The sequence below is a fragment of the Plectropomus leopardus genome, chromosome 8 (assembly GCF_008729295.1).
Source record: "Plectropomus leopardus isolate mb chromosome 8, YSFRI_Pleo_2.0, whole genome shotgun sequence".
NCBI lineage: Eukaryota > Metazoa > Chordata > Actinopteri > Perciformes > Serranidae > Plectropomus > Plectropomus leopardus.
Window position 1 is genome coordinate 21058869 of NC_056470.1, and position 24984 is coordinate 21083852.

The 24984-nt window shown below is 38.7% G+C and overlaps 1 protein-coding gene across 2 annotated transcripts in view; it reads left to right on the forward strand.

Moving 5' to 3' along the window:
- Positions 1-303: 303 nt before the first annotated feature.
- Positions 304-24984, forward strand: part of plcg1 (phospholipase C, gamma 1) — a 41467-nt gene continuing 16786 nt past the window's right edge. For both annotated transcript variants that reach the window (XM_042491370.1, XM_042491369.1), the window contains exons 1-20: positions 304-567; positions 1865-2152; positions 12417-12569; positions 13404-13497; positions 13629-13676; positions 14238-14322; positions 15267-15350; positions 15699-15721; positions 15804-15873; positions 15967-16068; positions 17795-17913; positions 18472-18557; positions 18940-19060; positions 19314-19482; positions 20243-20365; positions 20714-20815; positions 21354-21541; positions 22814-23014; positions 23778-23897; positions 24706-24886. In XM_042491370.1, coding sequence (XP_042347304.1) covers positions 1936-2152; positions 12417-12569; positions 13404-13497; positions 13629-13676; positions 14238-14322; positions 15267-15350; positions 15699-15721; positions 15804-15873; positions 15967-16068; positions 17795-17913; positions 18472-18557; positions 18940-19060; positions 19314-19482; positions 20243-20365; positions 20714-20815; positions 21354-21541; positions 22814-23014; positions 23778-23897; positions 24706-24886 — 2286 coding nt within the window. In that variant the 5' untranslated portion in view covers positions 304-567; positions 1865-1935. The remainder of the gene's footprint in view (positions 568-1864; positions 2153-12416; positions 12570-13403; positions 13498-13628; positions 13677-14237; positions 14323-15266; positions 15351-15698; positions 15722-15803; positions 15874-15966; positions 16069-17794; positions 17914-18471; positions 18558-18939; positions 19061-19313; positions 19483-20242; positions 20366-20713; positions 20816-21353; positions 21542-22813; positions 23015-23777; positions 23898-24705; positions 24887-24984) is intronic.

Consider the following 24984-nt stretch of genomic DNA (forward strand, 5'->3'; position numbering starts at 1 on the left):
GTTTACATTACTTTTTCCTAGAAATGTCCTAAAATCTCAGAAATGTCCTTTAATCCCCAAAATCCTAGAAAGATCCTAAAAATATGCTTAAATCCTAGAAATGTCCTAAAACCCGAGAAATGTCCTAAAATCCCATAAACATGTGTAGGGCTGCTGCAACAGGCCCCTGACCTCCTGTCAGTAGCACCCAAGCACCACTGCCTCTCCTCCAGAGGTTCCTTGACACGACTATTATTGTGAAAAGCCTGGGCGGAAGCTTGGTTTCTGGCTCCGGCTGGTGGTCGCTGGGGGGGAAGGGCCTGCGCCTGCTGGAGCTGAGAGCAGACAAACTTGCGTAGTCTTACCACGGTTCTCACCGTCTGCTTGTCTCTCTCTATGGACGGCCGGAGGGCAGAAGAGGAAACAGGGATTGTTGTCGTCGGGACCGCAGCGCTTTTCCAGGGCCCAGCGATGATTTAATCACGGAAAAACGGGGTGAGGGGGGAAAAGGAGAAGGAGACAAACGACGGGAGCGCGAGAGGAGAGGAGCAGCCGTTGGAGATGTGCGGTCGGGCCGAGATTGCGGCGGTAGGTACAGCACAGCAGCCCCTGCGACGTGTTGTTTTCCTGTTGATTTTTCTGCGCACGGCAAGGCGAAAAGACAAGCGAGAAAGAGTCAGAGGAGCTACTGCTACCTGGGCTTTTATCCAGTGCCGAAATCAGCCTTGCTTATTCTTTTGGCCCAGTGAAATGCTAGCACCGGCCCGGTTTCCACGCTGTGAAAATAGCCAGACGTTTCTTGTTATCCCACTCTGCTGCCATAAGTCACCAGTTGTATTCCCAAAAATGTTCTTGTATCCAAAGGAAACTTTGTTTCCCTGTGGGACTGACTGCAGCAGGTTACAGGCCTGTTTGTAGTGGTGAAAATCAGATTAAACCTCCCCGCTGCTTGATCAAAGGTAAAATCAAACAGGAGAGAAAGTTATCTGGCGTGATTAGCTTAATCAACACGTTTTCTCCTACAATGACATAATCTTTAAGGTTGCAGTTGTCATTAATTTACACCACTGCAAATGATAAATCATAATACTTTGCCTGTTGAGATTTATCAGAGTTCAGTGTTACTCAATACTGAGAGTAACTTTACACACAGAAAAATCAATTCCACCATACATGTAATGAAATGTTATACTTTGTACACCAAGAAATTAATTTAATAGCATTGCCACTTTATATATTATGTATATGCTGTTTGACTACCACATTATGTACTTGCTCTGAAGATTTTGTGACAAATTTGTCAAATGTACCACCATGCGCAAAATATCAGTCCATAATTGTGATTAAAAAAAAAGGAAAACCCTGCATGTTCATGTAAAGTATGCACATTTTACTTTTTACATAGTTATTTTTTTAGGTTTTTCATTGATGACAGTATTTTATCACTGGCGGGATTCACAAATGTGTGCAAATTATTATTACCGTATTTCTCTTTGTTGGGAATTGATCTATAATATGCTTGAACACTTTAAGGATTGTAGTTTAATGTTATTTCATAAATGGGCATATTTCAGGGTTTTGGGAAGCACTCAAGTTCACAAATGTGTCGAAATATCGATAGGAGTATGTGCCAAAATACACTAAATTTGAAGAGAGAAAAAACATTTAAACACAAAGATGAGAAAGATCATTTGGATGATAAAAAAAATCAGGTTTCTCTTTAACACTATTTACAGCATGTAATGCGTATGTATGGTAATGTTTCCAGTATTATTTTAAGCATCAACTCTTCACTGCTGTATAATGTGTGTACAGCACCGCCACACTACAAGTCCTCTGTGAATTGTTGTTTCATGGGTTCCCCCCTCCTCTTCTCCCGCTGTAGGTATCCCTGTCTAGGCCTGGACTGAGCAGATTGTTCTGAGAGGAAACGGACAACAAACAGGGGAAGTGAACATGGCTGGGACCTCGGGCTTCTTTTCCAACGGACCCGTTCCGTGGATGGACAATGACACGGAGATGAACAACCTGTACCGAGACCTGGAGCTGGGGACAGTACTGACACTGTTTTATTCTAAGAAGTCCCAGCGGCCAGAGAGACGAACATTTCAAGTCAAGCTGGAGACCAGGACTATTATCTGGACTCGGGGCACGGATAAAATAGAAGGAGAGAGTGAGTAGCGTGCAGACACAAACACAAACATACGCACAAACAGGCAGTAAAGCTCCTGAGTGGCTGGCTGTAAATGTGAGGCCATCCATGCCAGAACTGGTTGGTTTACATACATATAGAAATATGAAAACTTCAAAGTGTGGTGCTCAAATGGCTCACCAAAGACTTGGCGAGCGCTAATGGCGTGATGGAATTGTGAACTGCTAGTGAATGACGTCAGTTGTTATCAAAGAAGTCACTTCCCTAAATCCTTTTAAGTCTTAAAAAATGTAATTTATAGGGCTTTGCAAAACTACTATCAAAATATCAATGAGTAAGTGCATAAATATAGGAGATCAGAAGACATTTACATGCAAAAATATCTGGAAAAGCAAAGATCAGTAATGTGGAAATTAAAGTGAAGGTCAGTTGTTCATTTTAAAGAAAGAGACTCTCAGAGAAAGACAATATGTAAGCTCCATAACAATATCACTCAAAAGAAAGTCTGTCTCTCAATATCAATATTACCCCTTTTATTTCAGCTCTGATTAGTGCCTGAAAGTTTCTGTTCTGTCTCACTAAAATGTACAAAATTTGGTTTGTTCGTGTGTTTGCTGTTTTGTAATTGAGAGACTCAAGTTACCTTAAAGCCCAATTATCTGTTTTATTTATTTTGTAGCATTATTGTTTGACAGAACAGGTGCGAGTCTTGGTGGATATTAATGCGGCTGTAGATAAATCACATCTCATTTACAAATACAGGATTCAACAACTAGAAAAAAGTGCCCTTCCTGGAATTTTTTTTGTTGCATTAATGTGAATATACTACAATTTAACAGGAAGCTGACAGTCAGGTTAATCTTCAACAAAACAGCATGTCTAACTGAGGACACGCAGGCCTTCAGTGAGTCGTTAAGTCGTCTGTCTCTCGGGTAGCAGGATGCCTTGTGCACAGCTGCACTCTGCTCCGGATGCAGCAAAAAAGATGGTAGGCTTACTTTTTTTTTTTTTAACACAACAATATCATCTCCTCTGCTCACACATGAGCTCATAGCTGCCACTTGATACTCCTGGAGAGGTGAAATTGGACTAGGGGGCTCATTAATGTACAGAAATAGAATATGAGGGGTTTTACTGGAAGTGTGTGAGCATTTGGGAACATTTTGGCCTGCTGTATTTACCCCTTATCAGTGGCAGAGAGTGAATGATGTCCATTAACTGTGAGACAGCACTCTAGTTTGTTGCTAAATATAAAATGCTGAGAAGCAAACCTTTTTTTTCTCAGTCGATCGAAGTGTATTTTGCACGTTTTCTCTCCCAGATTGATTTCTTTTTTTTGTGTGGTCTTTTCTATAAGGATTCTTGCACATGAAGTTGGCTTATCTTTTCACATATGTTTTATAATGTGATGCAATAAGATTTATGTCTGTCTTGACAAAGCAGGATGTGGTCTTGCAGAAGAAATAGCGGTAACATACTGGTTCGAAGTGTAGGCAGGGCATGTTAAAAAACAACATAGAGCTTTGAATACCTGACACACACAGTCTTTTTTTTTTTTGAAGATTATTTTTGGGGGGATTTTTCCCTTTATTGATAGGACAGCTGTAGAATGACAGGTAATGTGGGGGAGAGAGGGGGAATGACACACAGCCAAGGGGCTGCAACTGAGCTAGAGGCCCATACACAGTCTTTTAAAGCAAAAAAGTTTGCCCAAATTCTACATTAGGCTGCACGTGAGTGTATAGTAGTGTTGTCAAAAATACCAGTCTATTGATACATACTGATTTTGAGCATTTGAAACTAGGGGTTGACCGATATTGGTTTTTTTAGGGCTGATACCAGTACTGATTATTTGTAGTTAATGAGGGGGATGAGCAATATTCGGGAAACGATATGCATTTACAACGAAAATTAAAATCTTTCTGTCAAAATGTATAATTTGTTATATAACAAACTCCAACACAAAACTAAATGTTTAATAAAAACGTTCAACATAATATATCACAAGTTCCCAGCAACTTTTTATTTTTAAGTGAAGATTTAAATTAAAAAATATGTAAATAAAAATAGCTACCTGAGGTTTTACAGTGTTACAATACTATGACAAACAAATTGTAATTAATGCAACAAACGTAAAGGTGCATATCAAGATAATATATTGTACTACTGGTTTTTAACTACTTGTGCATTAATGTGTTATCACTTAATGTTGCAGCTGGTAAAGATGGAGCTCTTTTTAATTGATTTTAATGCAAGAAATTACATCATAGCCTTCTCTTTTTTTCTAGTCATCTGGCTGCTGAACCAGAAAATGAATTTATGGACGATTGCTTATGTATTGTAATTAGCTATAAGAGGCTCTATATTATTGTCAGCCAACATTACATATCACGATTATTAAATCAAAACGCCAATGCATATAATTGGCAAAATGCCAAATATCAGCCCCGATAATCGGCCAGGACAATAATCTGTTGTCTGCTATTTGAAACGGTTTCAGTGCTCATTTTCTGCAGTATCTGAACACCAGTACCAGCTTCAATTTCTCCTTCTCTCTTATTGTTATTTACTGCAGTTTTTCCACTGTCCTCTGCTACTAACCAAGAAAAGAAAAGTTGCGAGTGGCATGTTAAAGTCTTGTTGTATTTATCTTTTAATAAAAAAAACGTAATTCTATGCCCCAATGTCAGTTTCCCCCCACAGTATCAAAAAGGCTATTAAATATCAATATTTGTTAAAAGTATTGCACTGAAGTTACAGATTCCAAATTTGTGACTAAAGTAGTGGATAGTTTGTTTTGATGCTGGAGAGACTGTTGCGAAACTGAACGTAAACTACACTCCCCAGAGTATCATACAAGTCATCTTTTCAACTTCTGTTTTCTGTTACTGATAACAAAATGATCATGAATCAAAAATCATGTCAGACTGTGACACATCAGTTTGCTACTTTATCGTTTTAACCGATGAGCTTTGACACAAACTTTACTGAATGGGCCAGTTGTAGGGTTTTTATGAATTAGTTTGACTCAAGGTCTACACACACCAAACTGACATCAACGAACTTGTGGCGACAAAGGCTGGCAGTTGCATTTCCTCATGTCACCTGTGTCAAAAAGATTCACTTGCACACACCGCTACGGCCAACTAGCATGTATGTTCAGCAACTGTGTAACTCTCCATAGCAGCAAGTGCTAGTAGTCTGTATTCATCATTCAAAAATGGCAAGCAGAAGACAGGATCGATTAGTGATGCTAGTTAGTCAGGAAGCACACAGTCAGCACAACCCGGTGCTGAAAGAACAAATTATATTTATTGTGTGCCAGGGAATACAAGCACAAACTATTACAAACTGTTTCTGCTAAAGAGCACAATGGGTAAAACATATTCTTACCTCAAATAACACATTTGTTTTGTTCTCATGCCCCCTTGACTTTGGTCTTTTGTTTGCTTTCCTCATTTTAGTCACCAAAGTGACGCTTCGAGCAAGACCACTCTCTAGATTTACACTTTACACCATCTTAAATACATATGCGAAAAGTCATGTGACCAATCACATGAACAAGACTCATGCCAGTAAATACAAACCAATAAATAAATACATAATCACACAAAAAATATGTGTGTAAATATGTTTATAAATATCTGTATTGTTCTTAGTTCATTCATTATCTAATGAAAAAATATACATTTGAACATTCAATCAATGTCCTGCAAACCCCATAGTGTTCTAGAAAAAAATAACCAAGAGTAGAAAAACATGGAACATATTTAAAAAGAGGAAGAGATTCGGTATAGTTCCCGTAAACACCATCGGGCTCTGAGGCTGTCATTTCCTACGAGGCTACATTAAACTGAAGAGGTGCCTCTCTTAGTCCTGTCATAGTTTAATATGAGAAAAAAAGTCAGAGATGATAATATAACAGACCGCACATTATGATAATAGAGTTATCAGATTATACAGTACATACACAGAAGGTACTAAGAAACAGATTACAAGAAAGGGTGAAAATCCATCTCCTCATTGAGGCCCTGAGGTGCTAGAGAACCTAAAGTATATATCCAGAATAGTTCACGTTTCCAAGGCAGATTGTCAATGTCAGTGTTAATCTTGTCTGATGAAGAGCCGTCTTGCTTGAAACGTCGCTTATTGCATTAAATAAATGATAACTTTAGGTTATGAGGTTTCCACAGTCATGGAAAACCTGTAAAAGACATGGATTTCACAATCACATTTTTCTGGTCCGGAAAACTCGTGGTATTAGAAAAAAGTTTTTGAAAATTTGGAAAAGTCATGGAATTGTTTGTGTGTGTGTAGTGAAATTGTTACAGTAATCTGCCATGGGCAAGGCTTACAAGAAATATGAGATAATGGTGACATTATTTTCTGTAGCTGTTGGCAAAACACAGCTCTTCATTCGTTCTTCATTTTCTCTCAGCGTGTCTTAGATGAAATTATGTTTTCGTAGATCGTATCAGATTCAACTGATACGATTGAAAAAACAGGAGTAGCTGTTGTTGTGTACTTGTACATGTCTTCATCGAGTTATGCGAAAAGCATACGTAATTTTCTTTGAGCACCTTAACAGGCTTCAGTTGAACAGATACACGTGTCCATGATAACTAATGATTCACACGAGTCTGAATGTGGGTCTGTGTTCATGTCTCCACAATACTTCCCTGATAACCAGTGAATCGGAGCTCAGTCCACATTTTCAAGTCACACTTGGTGCTCTGTCAGTCGTGTCACACTGAGCTTCCCCTGCAAGACTAACTCAGACATTTAGTTACCATTAAAATAGCGGTTTTCTCACAGTGCTGCAGAACAGATCTGTTAATGTCACATCGGGACAGTCTGACTGCATATCCTGACTAACCGTTGAAAGTTCATACGATTTACTGCTTCACTGTTATTACTTGATCCAGACGATTAGTTAATTAATTGATGTGTTGATCGATGGCTCTGTTTTTAGGCTGTGGACCGTTCATCGGACAAAAAAAGATATTTGAAGCTGTTGTCACGAAAATATTTACCCCACTGTCTCATGGATTACATCAATAATCGAGACTAAAGTTGGCCGATTAATCTATGATGAAAGTACTCCTAAATGGGAGCTTTTATTTGAATGCCACATTGATCCCAGGGATCAAGTGTATAGAGGAATTGCGAGACATTTGTTTTTTCATACAGGACGCGTCTTGAAGCTGGCTTTGCAAAAAAAGGCTTCTCCGAAAATTTACCACATCTTCAATACCTGTGTCATTCTACTTTATAGCACATGATGTTTATGGATTGAAATGTTATGATTCCTTAATCAGTTTCATTTTCTTGAGTTAATACCAATGTCTAGTTTAAATTTCATTTTTTTTGTGAACAGCTACATTGGAAATATGTTTAATGAACAAAAACTTGACATGTTGAATACTTATATCCTCCACTGCATATCGAAAATTATTTGCAAATCATTGCACTATGTTTTTATGCAAGTTTTACAAAGCGTCCCAGCTTTTTTGGAATTGAGGTTGTATAAAATGTCAGGAAAATGGTGAAAATTATCAGTCAGTGTTTTCTTAAAGCCCAAATTGACGCCTTTAAATGTCTTGTTTTGTTCACAACCCAAAGATATTCAGTTTACGGTCATAGAGGAGTAAAGAAATCAGAAAGCATTCGCATGTAAGAAGCTGGAAACAGAGAATTTCGCCTTTTTCTTCCTTAAAAACATACTCAAACCAAGTCATTGATAAATTTAAAGAATTGATAAATATGGACTGCAGCTGTGCAAGCATCACCCATTGTTTAAATTTAAAATTTCATTAGCTATATATCCTGGAAATTTCTTTAGAAATGAACCTTGTAAATAATGAGGAAGTCTTGATGTAGTTTTTGCTGTCTTTTCTGTAATCTGTATGCAGATGGAATTACCAGCATACGTGTATCACTTCTTCTCTCTGACCTGTTTTGTTTCCATACCTCCCGCAAAAGACACACACACCGTTTCTTGCCCTAAACATCTGATGTCATTTCTAGTTGACACACTGCTACTTGTCTTGCAGTTACACACTTGGCTGTCAGCCCAGTTTATTCATGAGAAATATATCAACAAATCAGCGGGACATTAGCCAGCAGGCAGCAACATGATTGCAGATCAGAATCAGATTTTGATATTGTTTATGTCTGTATGAAAACGCTGTTGTAAAGATCAGAATGTCACTGGAAAAAAACTCCATTGATAATTTGCTCCATTTACAGCGTGTTGGAAAGGGGAACAGGGTCTGTGCAGCTGCATGACAGTTACTTGTCAGTCCTCTGCTTAACTTTATCCGACATGATATCAAAGGAGCTGATATGGATCAGCTGATTTGCAAGTGCACACACTGTCATGCTCTGGACTGCAAAGACATTCGAAAATTAAAACATTGCAAAATGAACTACTCCAACTACTACAGTTTTGTTTTAGGAAATGTTGAGCATACATTTTTATTTACTCCATGGTCATGCATCTAATTTTATTATGGCTGCACTGATGATTATTTCACTGTTGACTTTTAATCTCTAATTTAATTGTTTTATCTCCAAATTGTCGGGAAAAAAGTGTGAGGTGCTTGCTACATTTTCTCACAGGTGATGTATTCACATTGCTTGTTTTGTCCGACCAACAGTCTCAACCCCCAGAATATTCAATCAAATCATCACATTTGAGATGCTTTAACCAGTGAATGTTCGAATTGAATGTTTGATTTTTTTTCCTACTTTTAATCAGTTATCATAATAGTTGTTTTTTTTCTCTCTATCAATTAATCAACATATTGTTGCAGTTCTAGATGTAACTCATGTCACTGAATTCAATTTGATTATTTCTCAACATTCTGCAGTTTTCCTTCCTCTGCAACACAAAACAAATAAGCTTTGCCGTGATGCATTTAAATAAGTGAGCACGTGTGAGGGTTATTAGACTGAACTAAGTGAGTTTTAAGGCTGGGTATTGATCAAAGGTTTCTTTTCTGTTTGTAGCATAAACTGTATAACATTTCAAGAAGTAGGCATCACATACCCAGTCACATTTGTAATCTTAATTTATTCTTTGGTCAGATTGTTACTATTTGGTTTGAAATTTGACTGCAACAAAAAGTTGTTTTCATTATCTATTAAACTTTGATTGCTCTGTTATCAATTAATTGTTTAGTCAACAGAATCTGATCTATAGTCAGAAAATGTTGAGCATGCCCATCACAGCACAGGGTGGCAGGCATCTTCAAGTAGACCTATAGTCTAAAGCCCCAAAGGGACAACAGGGTCACTCCAGGCTTGTAGGCAGGTGGCAAAAAGAATTAAATGCGTAGTTTTTTTCTGCAGCTCGCTTCCTTCTCATCTCTTTTTGAGAGTTGCACATGTGCAGCGCCAATCAGGCACTTGCACAATGGCACAGGGTAAAGCCAAAGTTTATGAGTTGAAGCACAAGTGTGCGTTTGAGTTAATTTGGAAACAGGAGTTTAGCTGGGTGGCATCAGAGGATTCCAAAATAAAGATTAAACATGGTAAATGGCCTTCGGTCTTTGTGAATTTTGATAATTGCTAATGAATGAAATTATTTTTATTGGGGCAAGTGAAAATGGACTTTTGGCAAGTAGATTTCTTGGGCAAGTGAAAAAAACATGAACCGTGATATGTCATTTACAGTACAATAAAATACAGAAAAGCAGCAAATCCTCACAAAGTGGAACTGACAAATGTTGAAGTTTTTCTATGATGACAGACATAAATGAGCATTTTCCAACTAATAGAACGGAAGAAGAATAAATTCTTTTGTTTCTTAATGAAAAGCTGTTTTGTAGAGAACCTCCACAAAGTAAGGTATCCAAAAAAGTATCATAGGTAGAAACTCTGTCCTGGTGAGGAGCGGTAGAAATAGTATGGAAGGCAGGACGGAGCTCTGGAGGAAGTGTGGGAGTGTGTTGCAGGATACCTCCTCTCATCTCCTTTGGTAAGGTTACACCTCTGGCTATCTCTTTATTTCCTGCATCTGTCTAAAGCAGGCTCCAAATATTTTGACTCAAATGTCTGAATGGATCAGCCTGTCAAATCCGCATTGCTCTCAGCAGAAGCCTCTTGGCCCGCCGGGTGGGTGAAGTCAACTGAAATATGACGTATGATTAGAGGTGATAACCTGCATGAGAGGACATACTTTTTTGTTTCTTTTTAATGCTTGAGCAAAGAACTTGCACGTTTCTCACCTTTACGCAAGCACAGATGTGGCGTGTAGGCGACAAAAGCACAGGATGTGTGGTTCGGGGGCAGGAAGAGGAGCAGGAGCTTAAAGAAGTGTGTGTGTGTGTGTATGTGTGTTTGTTAAGCAGGAGAGTCCCTGCTGTAGGTCTTTAACTGCTACTAATACAACGCTGATAGGAACCCGTTGAGCTACTTTACAGCCCACACTCTCGTAAAGTTTCTGAGTGCCTATTAATGGAGTCAAGACAGAACTGCACCAGCTCTTTTTTCAGCTGCATTTTTCCCAAAGATAAAAGATGAAGCAGTTTGTGCAAAAGCCTATGCAATGTTTTAATTTTATTTTTTATATCAGTCCATTGTAGGGCAGTTAAAAGAAACAGTACTGTATAAAGACTAGATTTGAGCTCAGCAGACAGGGTTGTTTAGTGTATATTCAGGGTTTCCATGGGCATGAAAATGTTTTGGATTTTTTTTTCTCTGAAAATGTGTGTGAAACCCTGCATGCCACTCTTATATTGGCTGTTTAATGTCCTCTGTATTGTAAAATATTAAAAACCATCAAAAGCACTCTCAGTCACACAGTTCCCCAAACACAATATGTTTGCGATGTGTTTACGATCTCTTTTATACAGACACGAGCAGTCCCACCACAAGCTAGTCTGTGCGACTTGGTGATGGTCTCCTGTTTTTAAATTAGTAATTGGTGGTTTTGTTTGATTTCAGTAGTGAAATTCAAACAGAGGTTATGGTGGTTATGGTCAGTAACTTCATTAACATCATTTAAAATCCATCTCTAACAATATCTGCCCACTGTAGATCTTCACTTAAAGCAACGTCCCTATATGTGGTTGAGGTCGTGGCCTCAGCTGTGCTGTTTTATGTGGTTGGGGGGCTTGAAATACTCATACGTACTGTGTGTTGGTCTTTATGCTGAAAGGTTTGTGATAGAGCGTTCTTGACTCTACATAGAAAAGTATGGAATTTAATTTTTTTAATAATTTCTAGGTCTGAATAGGTATGGAAAAAGACAAGAGAGTAAGTCAAATATTGCTTTCATACTGTTTTCTAAACTCTAAAATTCAGCATTTAAAAGAAAAAAATGATCGTACACAGTGTTTTTCATGGCATTTGAAGCAGGCAGCCAGCACAGCCAAAATGTTAACCACTGAGGGAGAGAGTTGTGGGCAAGACGGAGCTTGATGTCGTCAAAAGCAAAGTCAGAAGTATGGCGTGCATACAGAATTTACATTCCTACATAGAGCTGCCTGTACGTCACAGCTCTGCCCCGAGTGCCTTATAACTAAACCAAACCTGAACATCAGCAACCAAATTAGTTTGAATTAAAATGTGGCAGTGTCTTTGAATTGCATATATACATTGCATTGTAGTTAACCAAATATCAAGCTTGTCCTAACAGTTATGAGTCATGTAGACAAAATGAAAATGAAACAATTTATCATTTATCATTTTCAGTTCTTATTTATGAAGAAACTAAAGAATATGAGTGGAATGATAATATTGTATTGTTTATTAAAAATTTTATGGTATAATAAAACTAGTATAGGTAGCTGCAAGTAGTTGACTTCCCCTTTTATTTACTTAAAAAACTTCTAGCTGTTTCTACTTAGATGTCAAATATGTATAAGTAAATATGGAACTTTTGAAGTGGAGAATGTGTAGGAACTCTGGTATTATATATGGACTTTAAATGTTTTGGTTTTTTTTTTTGTGAAGATATGATTATATTGTGTTTTTCCCCAATAATCCGTCATTCAGATTAGTATTTTAATGCAAATTGTGAATTAACAAATTGGTTATTGAAGGTTATGCTTTTAAACAATGAAGAATTTTATAATAAAGTGTTATTATTAGTGTGTTGAACATCATTTGAATTATTTTAATGGGATTTTGCATATTGTGACACTCAGAGTTGTCAGAAAATGATTCCTGTTACATGATTTTTACTTCAACCATGTGGCCCACTTCTACTGAAGACATCATATCTACAAGAAAATGGTGGTTCTGTGTTTTGCTAACTGTTGTGTGTCTGCCCATCCAGTTGACATTCGAGAGATCAAGGAGATCCGTCCTGGACAAAAGTCACGGGACTTTGAGCGCTATGTGGAGGACTCGGCAGCGAGGCTGGACCAGGCTCACTGCTTTGTCATCCTGTATGGCACGGAGTTTCGCCTTAAATCCCTCAGCCTAGCAGGTACGAACAGACACCAACATACACTCGCATACCTTTACATGCTTACATTTGTATTTCACCATCCTGTCCCTAACATAAATACCTCTGATAATGTGGTCATTAACTACAAACATCCTTCAGTTTGCCCTTAGTGCAACTGTTTATTTTCCAACCCCTTTGTACTTATTAACTGTTGCTTTTTGTATTGGTGGGACTCGTCTTTATGAGTAAATACATCCTGTATTACAGCACAGAAAGGTTTTGGTTGAGTGTTCAAGCTTCAATGCCATCATCATAAAAAAGTATTATTATTTCTATCAAGTCAAGTTAATTTTATTTGTATAATCCAATATCACAACTTTCCCTTAAAGGGTTTTAGAAGCTGCACAGCATGCAACACTAGAGCGGTGAGGTTTAGTTGATTAGTGAATTTGTGGAATAACAATTAATCCATTAATCATTTCAGTCTTTTTTTAAATGCGAAATATCATGTCAAAAAAGTCATATATTACGTCATAATTATCATTATAGAAATATAAATTGTCCATCTTCAGTTTTGACTATTAGTACATTGGTCTTATACCAGGTTCCCTTTTGTATCCCGTGATCCGGTTTTCGTAGAGAGGCGTCGTTTTACAAGTGACATTTGTGAGGTTGTGTGCGTGTGAATGTATAAGCTTGCTTTTTAATGAGAAATCAGGGAAAATAATTGATAAAGAAAACAATTGGTAGTTACAGCCCTATACAACACCATGTCCTTAGACCATATTCTTAGAGAGGGAAAAAAAACCTTTAATGGGAATAAACACAAAAGAAAATCTGTCAAGAGTCAGTAATGTGTTGATTTTTCCACAGCAACGTCTGATGAGGAGATGACCATGTGGGTGAAGGGGTTAAACTGGCTTGTTGCCGACACACTGAAGTCTCCGACACCGCTCCAGATAGAGAGGTAAACATGTCACTCCACTCACATCCAAAGCTGAAGCTGATGTAATTATGGACAGACATCATATGATAATTTCATGTCTTTTTTTTCGTGTGTTACATGCAGAAAATCCCTTCATTCTTTCTTTTTTTTAGATGGTTACGAAAGCAGTTCTACGCTGTTGATCGCAACAGAGAAGACAGGTACGTCAGCTCAGTTAAAAGATTTAAACCTCAAGAGTTAATCAGATCAGCCTGACAGGAAATAGGTGCAATTAGATATAACTCAATTGTCTGATGCACCGGTTGTGTGCCCTCTCCCCAGTGTGACATGTCGAGCAAGTAGACTAGCTACACCAGGCTGGTAGGTGTCTGTGAGAGAGCTTTGTTGAGGTGCAGTGAAGGAACTAACCTCTCAGCCGCACACCAGCACCTCTTCCTGCAGCAGGAAACAGACTGCAGAGGATGGAGGAGATGTACAGTGATGTTTGTCTGTTACATCCCTGGCGAAAGAGCAAGCCTTTGTTACGCTGTAGGGGTATTGTCTCCTCTGGCCAAAAAATTCCAGGCTGTGTTGTTAAAAAACAAAGCCAAAAAAGACTCGGCAGAGCACACGGGGCATGCGAGTTTTAACTGCAGATTTTGAAACTAAATTACTGCACCACAACAGGATCTGCGCGTGCAAGTTATTAGACGTCTTTTTGTATGTGCGTATTCATGTTTGTGTTGGATTTCTCAGCAAGTTGATTTGTGTAATGTGTTTAGGATATCCTGTAAGGATCTGAAGAGCATGCTGAGCCAGGTCAACTACAGGGTGCCCAACATGAGGTTCCTCCGAGAGAAACTTCCGGTAACCTCCTCCTACTTATCACAGAACCCCTTTTCCACTCCATCTCCCTGCCCACTTCCCTTTCGAAATGATGTCTTTAGAAAGATTTATGAGTTTTAGGCTGGATTGAGCTAACAAGGATTAACTTTTAAACCTGATTAAATCACAATTTAAGTTTAAATTTGGTTGCACCAAACTTTAAAACTACCTTTAAAATGAATAAAGATTGCATTTAAACCTTTCTTTAGTTTTTACTTTAAACCTAGATTAAATTAAATTCTGTTGAACCAAAACGTTAAATTCCAATTCAAACTGCGATCCAGTGTTAACTTTAAAACTTGAGTTGAGGAGGTTTAACTTTTACAATGGCTGCCTTTTTGAGATGGACTGAGCAAAATAAGATTGAAAAAAGCTGAGACAGACTCAACCAACTTGACCTTTATGGTGATGATGAATTTTCTCTCCTTACTAAGGAAACTGTTTTGGATCTGAACAGGAAGACTGGGCCAGCTGTCAAACACGGCAATGACAGACAGAAACATTGTTGCCTGTTTTTCTAACTTCTATAATTAGGCAACATTGTTCCATTAATGTTACATCAATGTAACATTTATTGTTACGCAAAAGCAGCCGTTAAAACACCCCCTCCACCTCTCTTATACTTACTAGGTGCCAACAGCACGCTGATTATGTATTTATTTCTTCATTCAAATATTTGTTTGTTTATTATTTAAACTCAGTTTAAATTCTGTTTAAACAAGTAACCGTAGCTTTAGATTAACTGAGATTAATTTCTAGCGAGCAGCCGAGCTCTGCTTAATTTTAAATCTGGATTTACTCATTATAAACCTAGTTTTACTAAACGGTGATTAGAGCAAATCTTAGATTAAATTATTCCTTATTGGTACAACCCGGCCTTAACTTTTCTTTTCGCCTTCCCACTCATCTCTCCACTTGTTTTATAGGACTCCGAGTTGAGGAATGGAGACGTGTCCTTCAGCCAGTTTGCGCAGCTCTATCGCAGCCTCATGTTTGATGCTCAGAAAAACGTAAGTGCAATAATTTCATGCGTCCACAGATAGTTCTGTCCCGGCACTTTCATCCCCCATCTGATGCCCTGCCAAGGCACCCTTCCTCCCCCATCTGTCTGTTCTCAAATGGCTGTGAGATCAATACGGACCAGTTAAAAACCCACCAAACCCCTGTGGTGGAGGCCATTAGGACACACTCACACGGATGAGGAGGCAGGCAGGCTGGCTGGGGTTGGATTAAATGGATGACCTCAGTACCCACCACAACTAACCACCCAGCCCCCTGCCTGACTAGCACTATATACTCTGAAAGGACTCCACTTTCACTAATTAACTGAAATGTTCCTTTTTTGCCTATTCTTTCAGATGGAGATCCCATTTATACAGAGGTAGGTCAAAACTAAACACATGCACAGTGAATCTCCTGCTGCATCGCGTGTGTGTTTGCTGAACCATTACTTTCTCTGCCAGGTTCATTGACAGACCAGAACAGAGGATCTCCCTCGACGACTTCAAGGGCTTCCTCCTCGAGTCTCAAAAGGTAATATTTCTGCCGCGCTGTTTGACATCTAGTTCAGTCCAGATTTGTTTCATTTGCATGCTCCAGTACATCTGTGTTTGTATGTGAATCCAGGAAATGTGGGCCACAGACAACAACAAAGTTCAAGAGTTTATGTTCAGCTACCTGAAAGACCCCCTGAGGGAAGTGGAGCAACCTTATTTCCACCAAGACGAGGTACAAACACACTCACCGCCGCTCCCACTTCCCCCTTTTTTCTCAACTCTCTTTACGCTCTTCTCTGGGTCTCTTTTTCGCTAATGGAAAAAAAATGAAATTTGGGGGGGGGGTTGCTGTTTTCTGATGTCCCCATCCGTGTTGTTGGCGTAGGTGGGAGATGCTCAGACCATGGATAGTCATGATCTTGGTCTAAAGCACCTCCTCCCACACAGAAAGGAAAGGTTATTGACTGCGGTGCCGCATGAGAGTTCTGCAGAAAGCGAGGGGATGCTTTTTGTGGTCACCATAAAGCTATGATTGACTAAAGAGAAGAGGAAGTTGGTGAGAGCCAGCCTGCAGGAGTTGGTGCTGTCTTTTTTTGCCATAGGCTATATTGTGTTATTTAGCAGTCATACATTAGTCATACTAAGAATAAAGATATTCCAAGAGATAAAATTATTGTTGTTGACCTCTTTTGACCAAATACTTCAATATCAGCAGTATTGTAGAGTTGACTTTGGTGCCACCAGAAAACATTTGCAGTGAGATTTTTGATAAATAATCATCAGTTATGTGGATATAACAACTAAATGGTTAAAGTCAAATAATATAACAGCTAGAACAGCATTAAGAAAATTGTATCACTTCACCTGTTTTCAGTAAATGTTATTTGTTAACATTTATTTATGTATTTGTCATGTTTTGTAAGCTAATGCACATTGTTCATAATGCGAAGTGGCATTTCCGCTGCATTAAAAATACGATTTGGCCATTGAAAAATGTTACAGATTTTTTTAATATATGCTCTTTTAACATATGCAGTATTTTTTGGAGAATGTTTAACCTTATAGATAAATTTGTGCAAAATTTGGACTGTTTAACTGTTTTACCAAGTCTTACTTTTAGACTAGTAGAACAGTCTAAGTTTAAATTTCCTTTTAAACACCAGGAATATGAGTCATTAGGAGCACTCCATCACTTGTAAATATGGCACAAAATTATTTATTTATAAAAGGTTTGGTGCAGACTCAGTGGTCTGTATGGTCCAAGGCTGGGTCAGATCCTGGCACACAAACACATGTTTACATTATAAGAACAGGGGTAACCTTCAGAGTAAAGTCTGCACTCTAAGCAGACTCTCTGAAAGTTGGGAAAAAGTTTACTTGATGCTCCCACAGACTTGATAAATCGTGTATTTTGGACACCCTTAGTCACTTCGTGTCAGAGTCCACATATTTGAGTCATTTGAGTCTTGGACTTCTGAGAAAGTTAAATATAGATATTATTTTTTGGATTTTTTTTGAGTGTGCAGATATATTTGGATATTGTAGGATGTTGTGTATGTATGTTTGTTGTTTGCTCACTCTACTTAGCCTGAGGTGTTCTGTGATCTGATTGCCTAATTATGGACTACACCTGTTCAAGCTGACCATGTGACTGTTTTTCCATCCACAGATAGTCTGCCATGTGACTGCGTAGACCTATCATGATACAACTTTTGTTTTCAGCCTTATCATGTCATTAATGCTAACTTATAAATGGAAGAGCACAAGGTTGCCATTTTATTCTTGCCCTGGTGAAGGCCTAATGGCTGAAACACGTAGGCATGCTTTTATTGTTACAAAAAAGCAATGAGAAGATAAAGGCTTTTTAATGATCACCCACTTGAGTGCCTCGGATATTTCCAAGAATCCACATATCTGAATTTAGCCTCCTTCTCACTGCTCTCCTCTCTCCTGTATAGTACCTGACGTACCTGTTCTCCAAAGAGAACACCATATGGGAGTCCTCGCTGGACCAGGTGTGTCCTGACAATATGAACAACCCCCTGTCCCACTACTGGATCTCCTCTTCGCACAACACGTAAGGACGGCGTCTAAAGCTTTCACGCATTCATTTCACAATGTCAAGCTTGGGTCAAGTTAGACCAGTTTTTAACCAGTAATTAGGCCCTGGGAACACTGGCGTCCTCTCTTGGAACCTCTAATGAAAGAGGGCTTTTGAACTCACTTCATACATCAGATAAAAGTGTATTATTTAACAATCATGTTCCAGAATGAGACCCAGGCGCGTATTTTGCAGGAAAATGTATTTTTCCTCCCATTGAAAAGTGTGTGAAAGGCAGTTGAAATGATAACCTTCTGTACCAGATGTGAAACAATACTCATTGGAGCAGCGGAATGAAAACTTCCCATGTTGCTTTGATTAGGTTTGAATTGACCGACTGAATGAGTAAGAAGTGTTTACTCAAGTCAACAAAAGAAAGAGAGCCCTTTTGATAGAACAGTATCAGTGTGTTTGTGCTACCACCACCGAGAGTGTGTGCGGGGCAGTCCCTGGCATGTGAGTCCTTTTTTGGAAGACTGGTTAGTGTGTTTTGTGGTTTGTGTGCGTACTTTGACGTTACATGCTTATTTTTAGCTACCTGACGGGAGACCAGTTTTCCAGTGAGTCGTCCCTGGAGGCGTACGCTCGCTGTCTGAGGATGGGCTGCCGCTGCATTGAACGTGGGTAAACACTCTTGCACACGCTACATTTTCACCCACGTACAGTAAATCATCACCACTTGACATCCAACCTCCTAATTAACTGTCTTACCCCAACTTCTTCTGCCTTACAGTTCTACTTTAATGCAGCCGCCGCGCCCTTAACCACACACTCACACACATGCTTGTTGTTACATAACAGCTCTGTATATGACACTCCACGAAAACCTTGTCAAGCAGGTTTTTGTGAATAGGACTGGCTTATCGTGGGTTAAAGGGTCGCTTTGCCTCAAAAAAGTAAACAAATATGTAAACGTCTTCAAGTTTAAAGGTCTCCTTATAATTCTTCTGCATCCACTCTTTTTAAGTAGCATAGCAGGTGAATGAGTGTTTTCATTTACAGTGGACTGCTGGGATGGTCCAGATGGAATGCCAGTCATCTACCACGGACACACCCTCACGACAAAAATCAAGTTTTGCGATGTCTTGACCACCATCAAAGAGCATGCCTTCGTCACATCTGAGTGAGTCCCCGTGAGCAGTTTCTTTTTACAGCTGTCAGTGACTGTGAGATGATTGAAAGAATAAGAGCTGACAAAGATAAAGAACTGGCTAAAACAGAAATATGAGAGGAAGCAATGTGGTCAGGCTGCAGGGACTTCATCACTGCCTGTGCTGTTATGTTTGAAAAATTAAGATAAGAAAATGACACCTTAACACAGATAAAGAGGGAATTCCTGTGAAATTCATATCTTCTTATCTGTGGTCCTCCTACAGCTATCCCATCATCTTGTCCATTGAGGACCACTGTAGTATTGTGCAGCAGAGAAATATGGCCACTTACTTTAAGAAGGTGTTTGGAGACATGCTGCTGACCAAGGCGGTGGATATTGCGGCAGACGGGCTGCCCTCACCCAACCAGCTCAAGAGGAAGATTCTCATCAAGGTCAGGAGCCACCCAGAGCAGAGAGAAACGATATGATCTTTTAGAGCCAGTTATTTCTGCAGGACTAAATTGTTGGTTTGTTTCACACAGTGAATAAATCATAATGTTGAACTGTGCTGCCGTTACAAATTAACTTTAACTGCTAACTTTTCAAGTTCACAGTAAAAACATCAACACTTCAGCCTACGATGAGCCGTGTGTTTCAGAATAAAAGCACTAGTGGTTTTGCTTTGATTTAATTCACTTTAAAACTTTTTCATTGTTTGTTTATTGTAATGGTACTTAATTTCACTTTATTATTACAGTGTTTTATTTAACTTAATTTTAACAGGGTTTATTTAACTTTACTTTAACAGTGCATTATTTAAAATTATAAACAATATTAAAAATGTTTAAGATTAACAGTAGTTTATTTAATTTTATTGTAAGTGGGCTTTTTAAACTATAATGTAAAAGTAGTTTATTTGAATTTGTTATAATATTACTTTATTTGACTTTATTAGTATTTTATTTAATGTTATTGTAACAGTAGTTTAACTTAGTTATATTAAAACAACATTTTATTCATACTATTGTAGCAGTACCTGCTTTACTTAGCATTGTTATAACAGTAGTTTGTTTAGTAATCTGCAGTAGTTTATTGGAGATTTATGGGAGATTTCAAAATATCTTGTGATATTTACAGGCCATATCTGATGGTGTCATTTTTCTGATCACACGTCTTTCTTCTTCTGTCCTCTTCATCCTTTATTTGCTGCAGCATAAGAAGCTTGCAGAAGGCAGTGCCTATGAGGAGGTGTCCACCTCCACTCCGTACTCGGAGAACGATATCAGCAACTCCATCAAAAATGGCATCCTGTACCTGGAAGACCCCATTAATCATGTAAGCATGTGGATCGCGTGTAAAAGTATTCTCAGTACTGCATCGGCACAGACATTAAGCTTGCAATATGATGCACTGAAAGTAGCTTCCATACCAAGCCTGTTTTGTGTGTTTCAACTACTCTTAAGTTATTGGATTCTGGCTTTAATAAAGCAAAGACACATCATCAACTTAAGGCTTGATGCTCAAAGAGGCATTGACTTTATGAACTTATTTTCTTGGCCTTATAGATGATTAAACTCTCGGTAAGAGGGCAGCTTCTTGCCTACTTGGGCCATTTTTTAGTGCAACACATGGATCCTCTAAATATTTCATCTAACATCCTTCTTCTCTCTCTTTCCCCTCTAGGAGTGGTACCCTCATTTCTTTGTCCTGACTAGCAGTAAGATCTACTACTCAGAGGAGACCTCCAGTAACCAGGGCAACGATGATGAAGAGGAGCACAGAGAGGTTAGTAGGCCTGCTCTACTGTTGATTTTTGACAGAGATAGGATTTTCTTGTTCTGGTTTTGAACTTTGAAGTTCAAAGATTTTGAACAAATGCACACATTACACTTAATTTTACACAGTCTGAGAAATACAGTATTTTCTATGGAGCAGTTTTGGTTTTTATTCAAAGACCTGTACCTGGATCAGATCCAGAGGGAAAGTGTTTCTGTGTCTTTTTTAAGGATATATTTATTACATTTTTCACTGCACAAAACAAAACAGTTCAGACATGGCATAACAAAATGAGTGGCTAAAAATAAAATAAAACTATTGGACATTGAGCATTATATCCCTTACAACATGGAGGCAGCATCACATAAATAGATGAATAGGCTATATGGACAAAAAGTGAGGTTTCAGCAAGACTGATTTCAAGGAAATGTACAGACTGGCTACGCTGATTTTTGGAAATCCTTGTAATATGGAAGATGACAGCGTAGGTCCAATGTGTATTTTAAGTTGGTGTCCCAAACTAAACTTCTTCCTCTTTACCATACAGGTGTCCAACGGTATGGACCAGCACGTGACAGAGAAATGGTTCCATGGGAAGTTGGGAGCAGGGCGGGACGGGAGGCAGATAGCCGAGAGGTTACTGTCGGAGTACTGCCTGGAGACTGGAGCTCCAGATGGCTCCTTCCTGGTCCGAGAGAGCGAGACCTTTGTGGGAGACTACACGCTGTCTTTCTGGTATGATACAAATGGTTTTACATTCAGAGAGCATCTGCAAACAAACGAAAGAGGGAAGGTTTATTAGATAATTATCGAAAAAAGTGGGAAATCTTTTCAGAAAACTATTTAGAATTATAATAATCTGTTATTTTAAAATATCTTACAGAAAAAAACAAAATATATTTTAAAGAAATCTTATTTTCAGCACTTTTTGAAGGTCAATTTCTTTTTTTTTGTCTATAATTTTCCCCCTTATTTTCAGGAAATTTTACCACAACTTTTTTATAAATTGTTTGCTAATTTTTGGGGGTCTTGTCTTGTTAAGTTGCTTGTTGCCTTCTCCCAGGAGGCAGTATTTTTGAAACAAGTTAAACCACTATGCTCAGGTTTGAAGGATTAAAGAGATACATCAGATAGTGTGTACTACACAACAAAAGAAGGCAGATTTCTCCTGCTTGCTCGCAGGATCATGCAATTAGTGCCTGCATGTGCCAGGATGCATTGCACGCAAACTTTTGACTAATGCAGCCGCAGCTTCTCTGTGATGCAGTTTCTCAGCGGGACGCTCTTTTGGAAACAAGGCTAGTTTACAATACAAGTAGTACTTAGAGCATGGCCCCTGGCTTCACGGAGGCGAAACCCAACCTATAGTTCTCCCTTGCCTCCAACTACATCACTGTAACATCAAATGGTGGCATTAGATGCAGAAATAACCCCAGATTTTGAAGCTGCAAACTCAGCTTTCTCAGCCAACATAGCACACACTGACGAAATTATTGCTTCAGATGACTGCTATTACGTCTATTACTATCAACACTTACTGGACATTCACATAAAAGGTGACGAATTTGACCTTTAACAACAGTATAATATGTTAGTAACACTTTATCATGATAATTAAAATAATGGAATCGTTGCTAGTATGGAGCTTTATCTATGGCTGTATGTGTTTGTGGCAAACTCTCCATGTGTGTTGTGAAGGGTTACTTCGTGCAAATAACAGTGACGCACTGACGGATCAATCAGTGTCAATTTCTCCATCATTGATTGAATGTGGTTGTCATGGTCTGAAGTGTGATCGTTCATTTTCTGTCTGCTAATGCAAAGGCTCTCGTGAGTGGAGTTGAAGCCAATCAATCAGCATATATGTGATTCACACACAATGTATGGGAACAGTTCTCAGAGGGCAGTGTGTTCAAGGTTAACATGGCGGATGTTTGTTTTTGAAGTAAGAAAGTTTTTAAAATTCTTCATCACTCACCTTCTTTTGTTGTTTTATCTTTGCACCAGGCGTTCAGGGCGGGTGCAGCACTGTCGTATCCACTCTCGTCAGGAGGCAGGCAGCCCGAAGTTCTACCTGACTGACAACCTGGTGTTCGACACGCTCTTTGCCCTGATCAACCACTACCAGCAGGTGGCGCTGCGCTGCAACGAGTTTGAGATGAAGCTGACTGAGCCGGTGCCTCAGACCAACGCTCATGAGAGCAAAGAGTAAGTCTCAAGCAGCATTTACACAGAATGGAAAGAATTTGAAATTATGAAGCTCTGTGGATCTTGTGGTGCACATTTTTCCCATTTTTGCCTCAGTTCTAACATTTTATTGTAAACATATTTTTATTACATTTATGCAGTTACACATTGAAACATATCACACGGTGTACAAACAACAGATCTTTACCCCTTAGGAAATATATGGAAGTGTTACTAATAACAATAATAAAAACAATAAAAACAAAAAAGTTAAACACAAATTTGATGTGCAAAAGGCCATAAATAAATTATTTAAGGAAACTTATTACATTAAATAAAATGGAAAAGTATATAAATACAGCATCAACCAGGGTACATTCCACATTCCTAACAGTCAGTTGACATTTTCAGCATTACCTCACTCTAATGCCTCTTTAATATCGCTGTTTCCAACAAATTCCAAAAACCTCTTCCAAATACCGTTAAACACTCAAGAGAGGGGACATCTTACACTTTTCTAGCACATTGCATTGCACATTCTCATTATTCTGTTAAATTGTGTTAATATCAGTCGAGTTTTGATAGTTTGAGTATGTGCTGTTAAACATATATGACTCCACTCATAAACTGAGATTTCTCTAAATAACATTTTATCATAACTCAAGGTTACATTGTAGACTGGTAGCTGACGACCTCATCTACCGTGAACGAGCATCAGGAGGTGAAACCGTAAGCTGAAGCTGTAATTATGAGCTGTCTGTCTTTGCTTTGTTGTTTGTCCCAGATGGTACCATGCCAACCTCTCCAGGAGCCATGCAGAAAACATGCTAATGAGGGTACCTCGTGATGGGGCTTTCCTCGTGAGGAAGAGGGCGGAACCCAACTCGTTTGCCATTTCCTTCAGGTAGCTTCCTGCTGTCCTATGCCCTTATTAAGTGGTACTTATTTATATTTTTTGCCATTTACTTGTAACTTCTTTTTCATGTACGGATGACTTTTCCATGTAAGGATGACTGAGGAGATGCAAATGGTCAAAAATCCTACAAATTTCTGCATTCCAATGCTACTTTCAGTCGACTCTAAAGTCACAGTTTCCACCCATTTCAAATTTTCAACTTCACACCTCGAAATGTTACAGGAGCACAAAACCAAACATAAACAAAAACATGGCTGGTTGGGACAAACTGTTTCTTTAGCAAGTGCGCGCGCACACACACACACACACACACACACACACACACACACATTACATTCCTTGTCTTGTCATTTTCAATGTTTTCCAAAAAAAACCACAAATGCACACTTTTATGCAGAGCAGACAACTTCACCATAACCATCTACCTAATGACATTTGCCAACATATTTTGTCATCAGTTTACGTGCAGACCGTGTAATACTATATGATGATATGTATTATCGTAAAACTACCTCGTATAACTACCTTTTAGTTGATGATATGCCATTTAGAGTATGCGCTTTCATGCGTGCTGCCATTGTTGTGTGCCAACTACTACTTCATAAAGGCAGGATTCATGGATTTGTCCCAAAATTACAAGTAGGAACTCCAACTTAAGTGCTGTTCCATTGTACTTTTACAAGTAAGAAGTCGAAAAATTTTAAATTCCAAGTTGTCTGGAGCAAAGCATTATCATGATAACTGTTATTTACATGAATGCAGAGTCATTTATATCATGCTTGTGGTTTCTTCACAGGGCTGAGGGAAAGATAAAGCACTGTCGCGTGCAGCAGGAAGGTCAGACCGTGGTGCTGGGCACCTCAGAGTTTGACAGCCTCGTAGATCTCATCAGCTACTATGAGAAGCACCCTCTGTACCGCAAAATGAAACTGCGGTATCCCATCAATGAGGACACACTGGAGAAGATAGGCACCGATGTGAGTATGAATATACCATCAACAGCACACTGGAAATTATTATAAGGTGGTCTTTGTTAAATAATATCTGACAAAAAGTATGTGTGTAGTTTGTATTC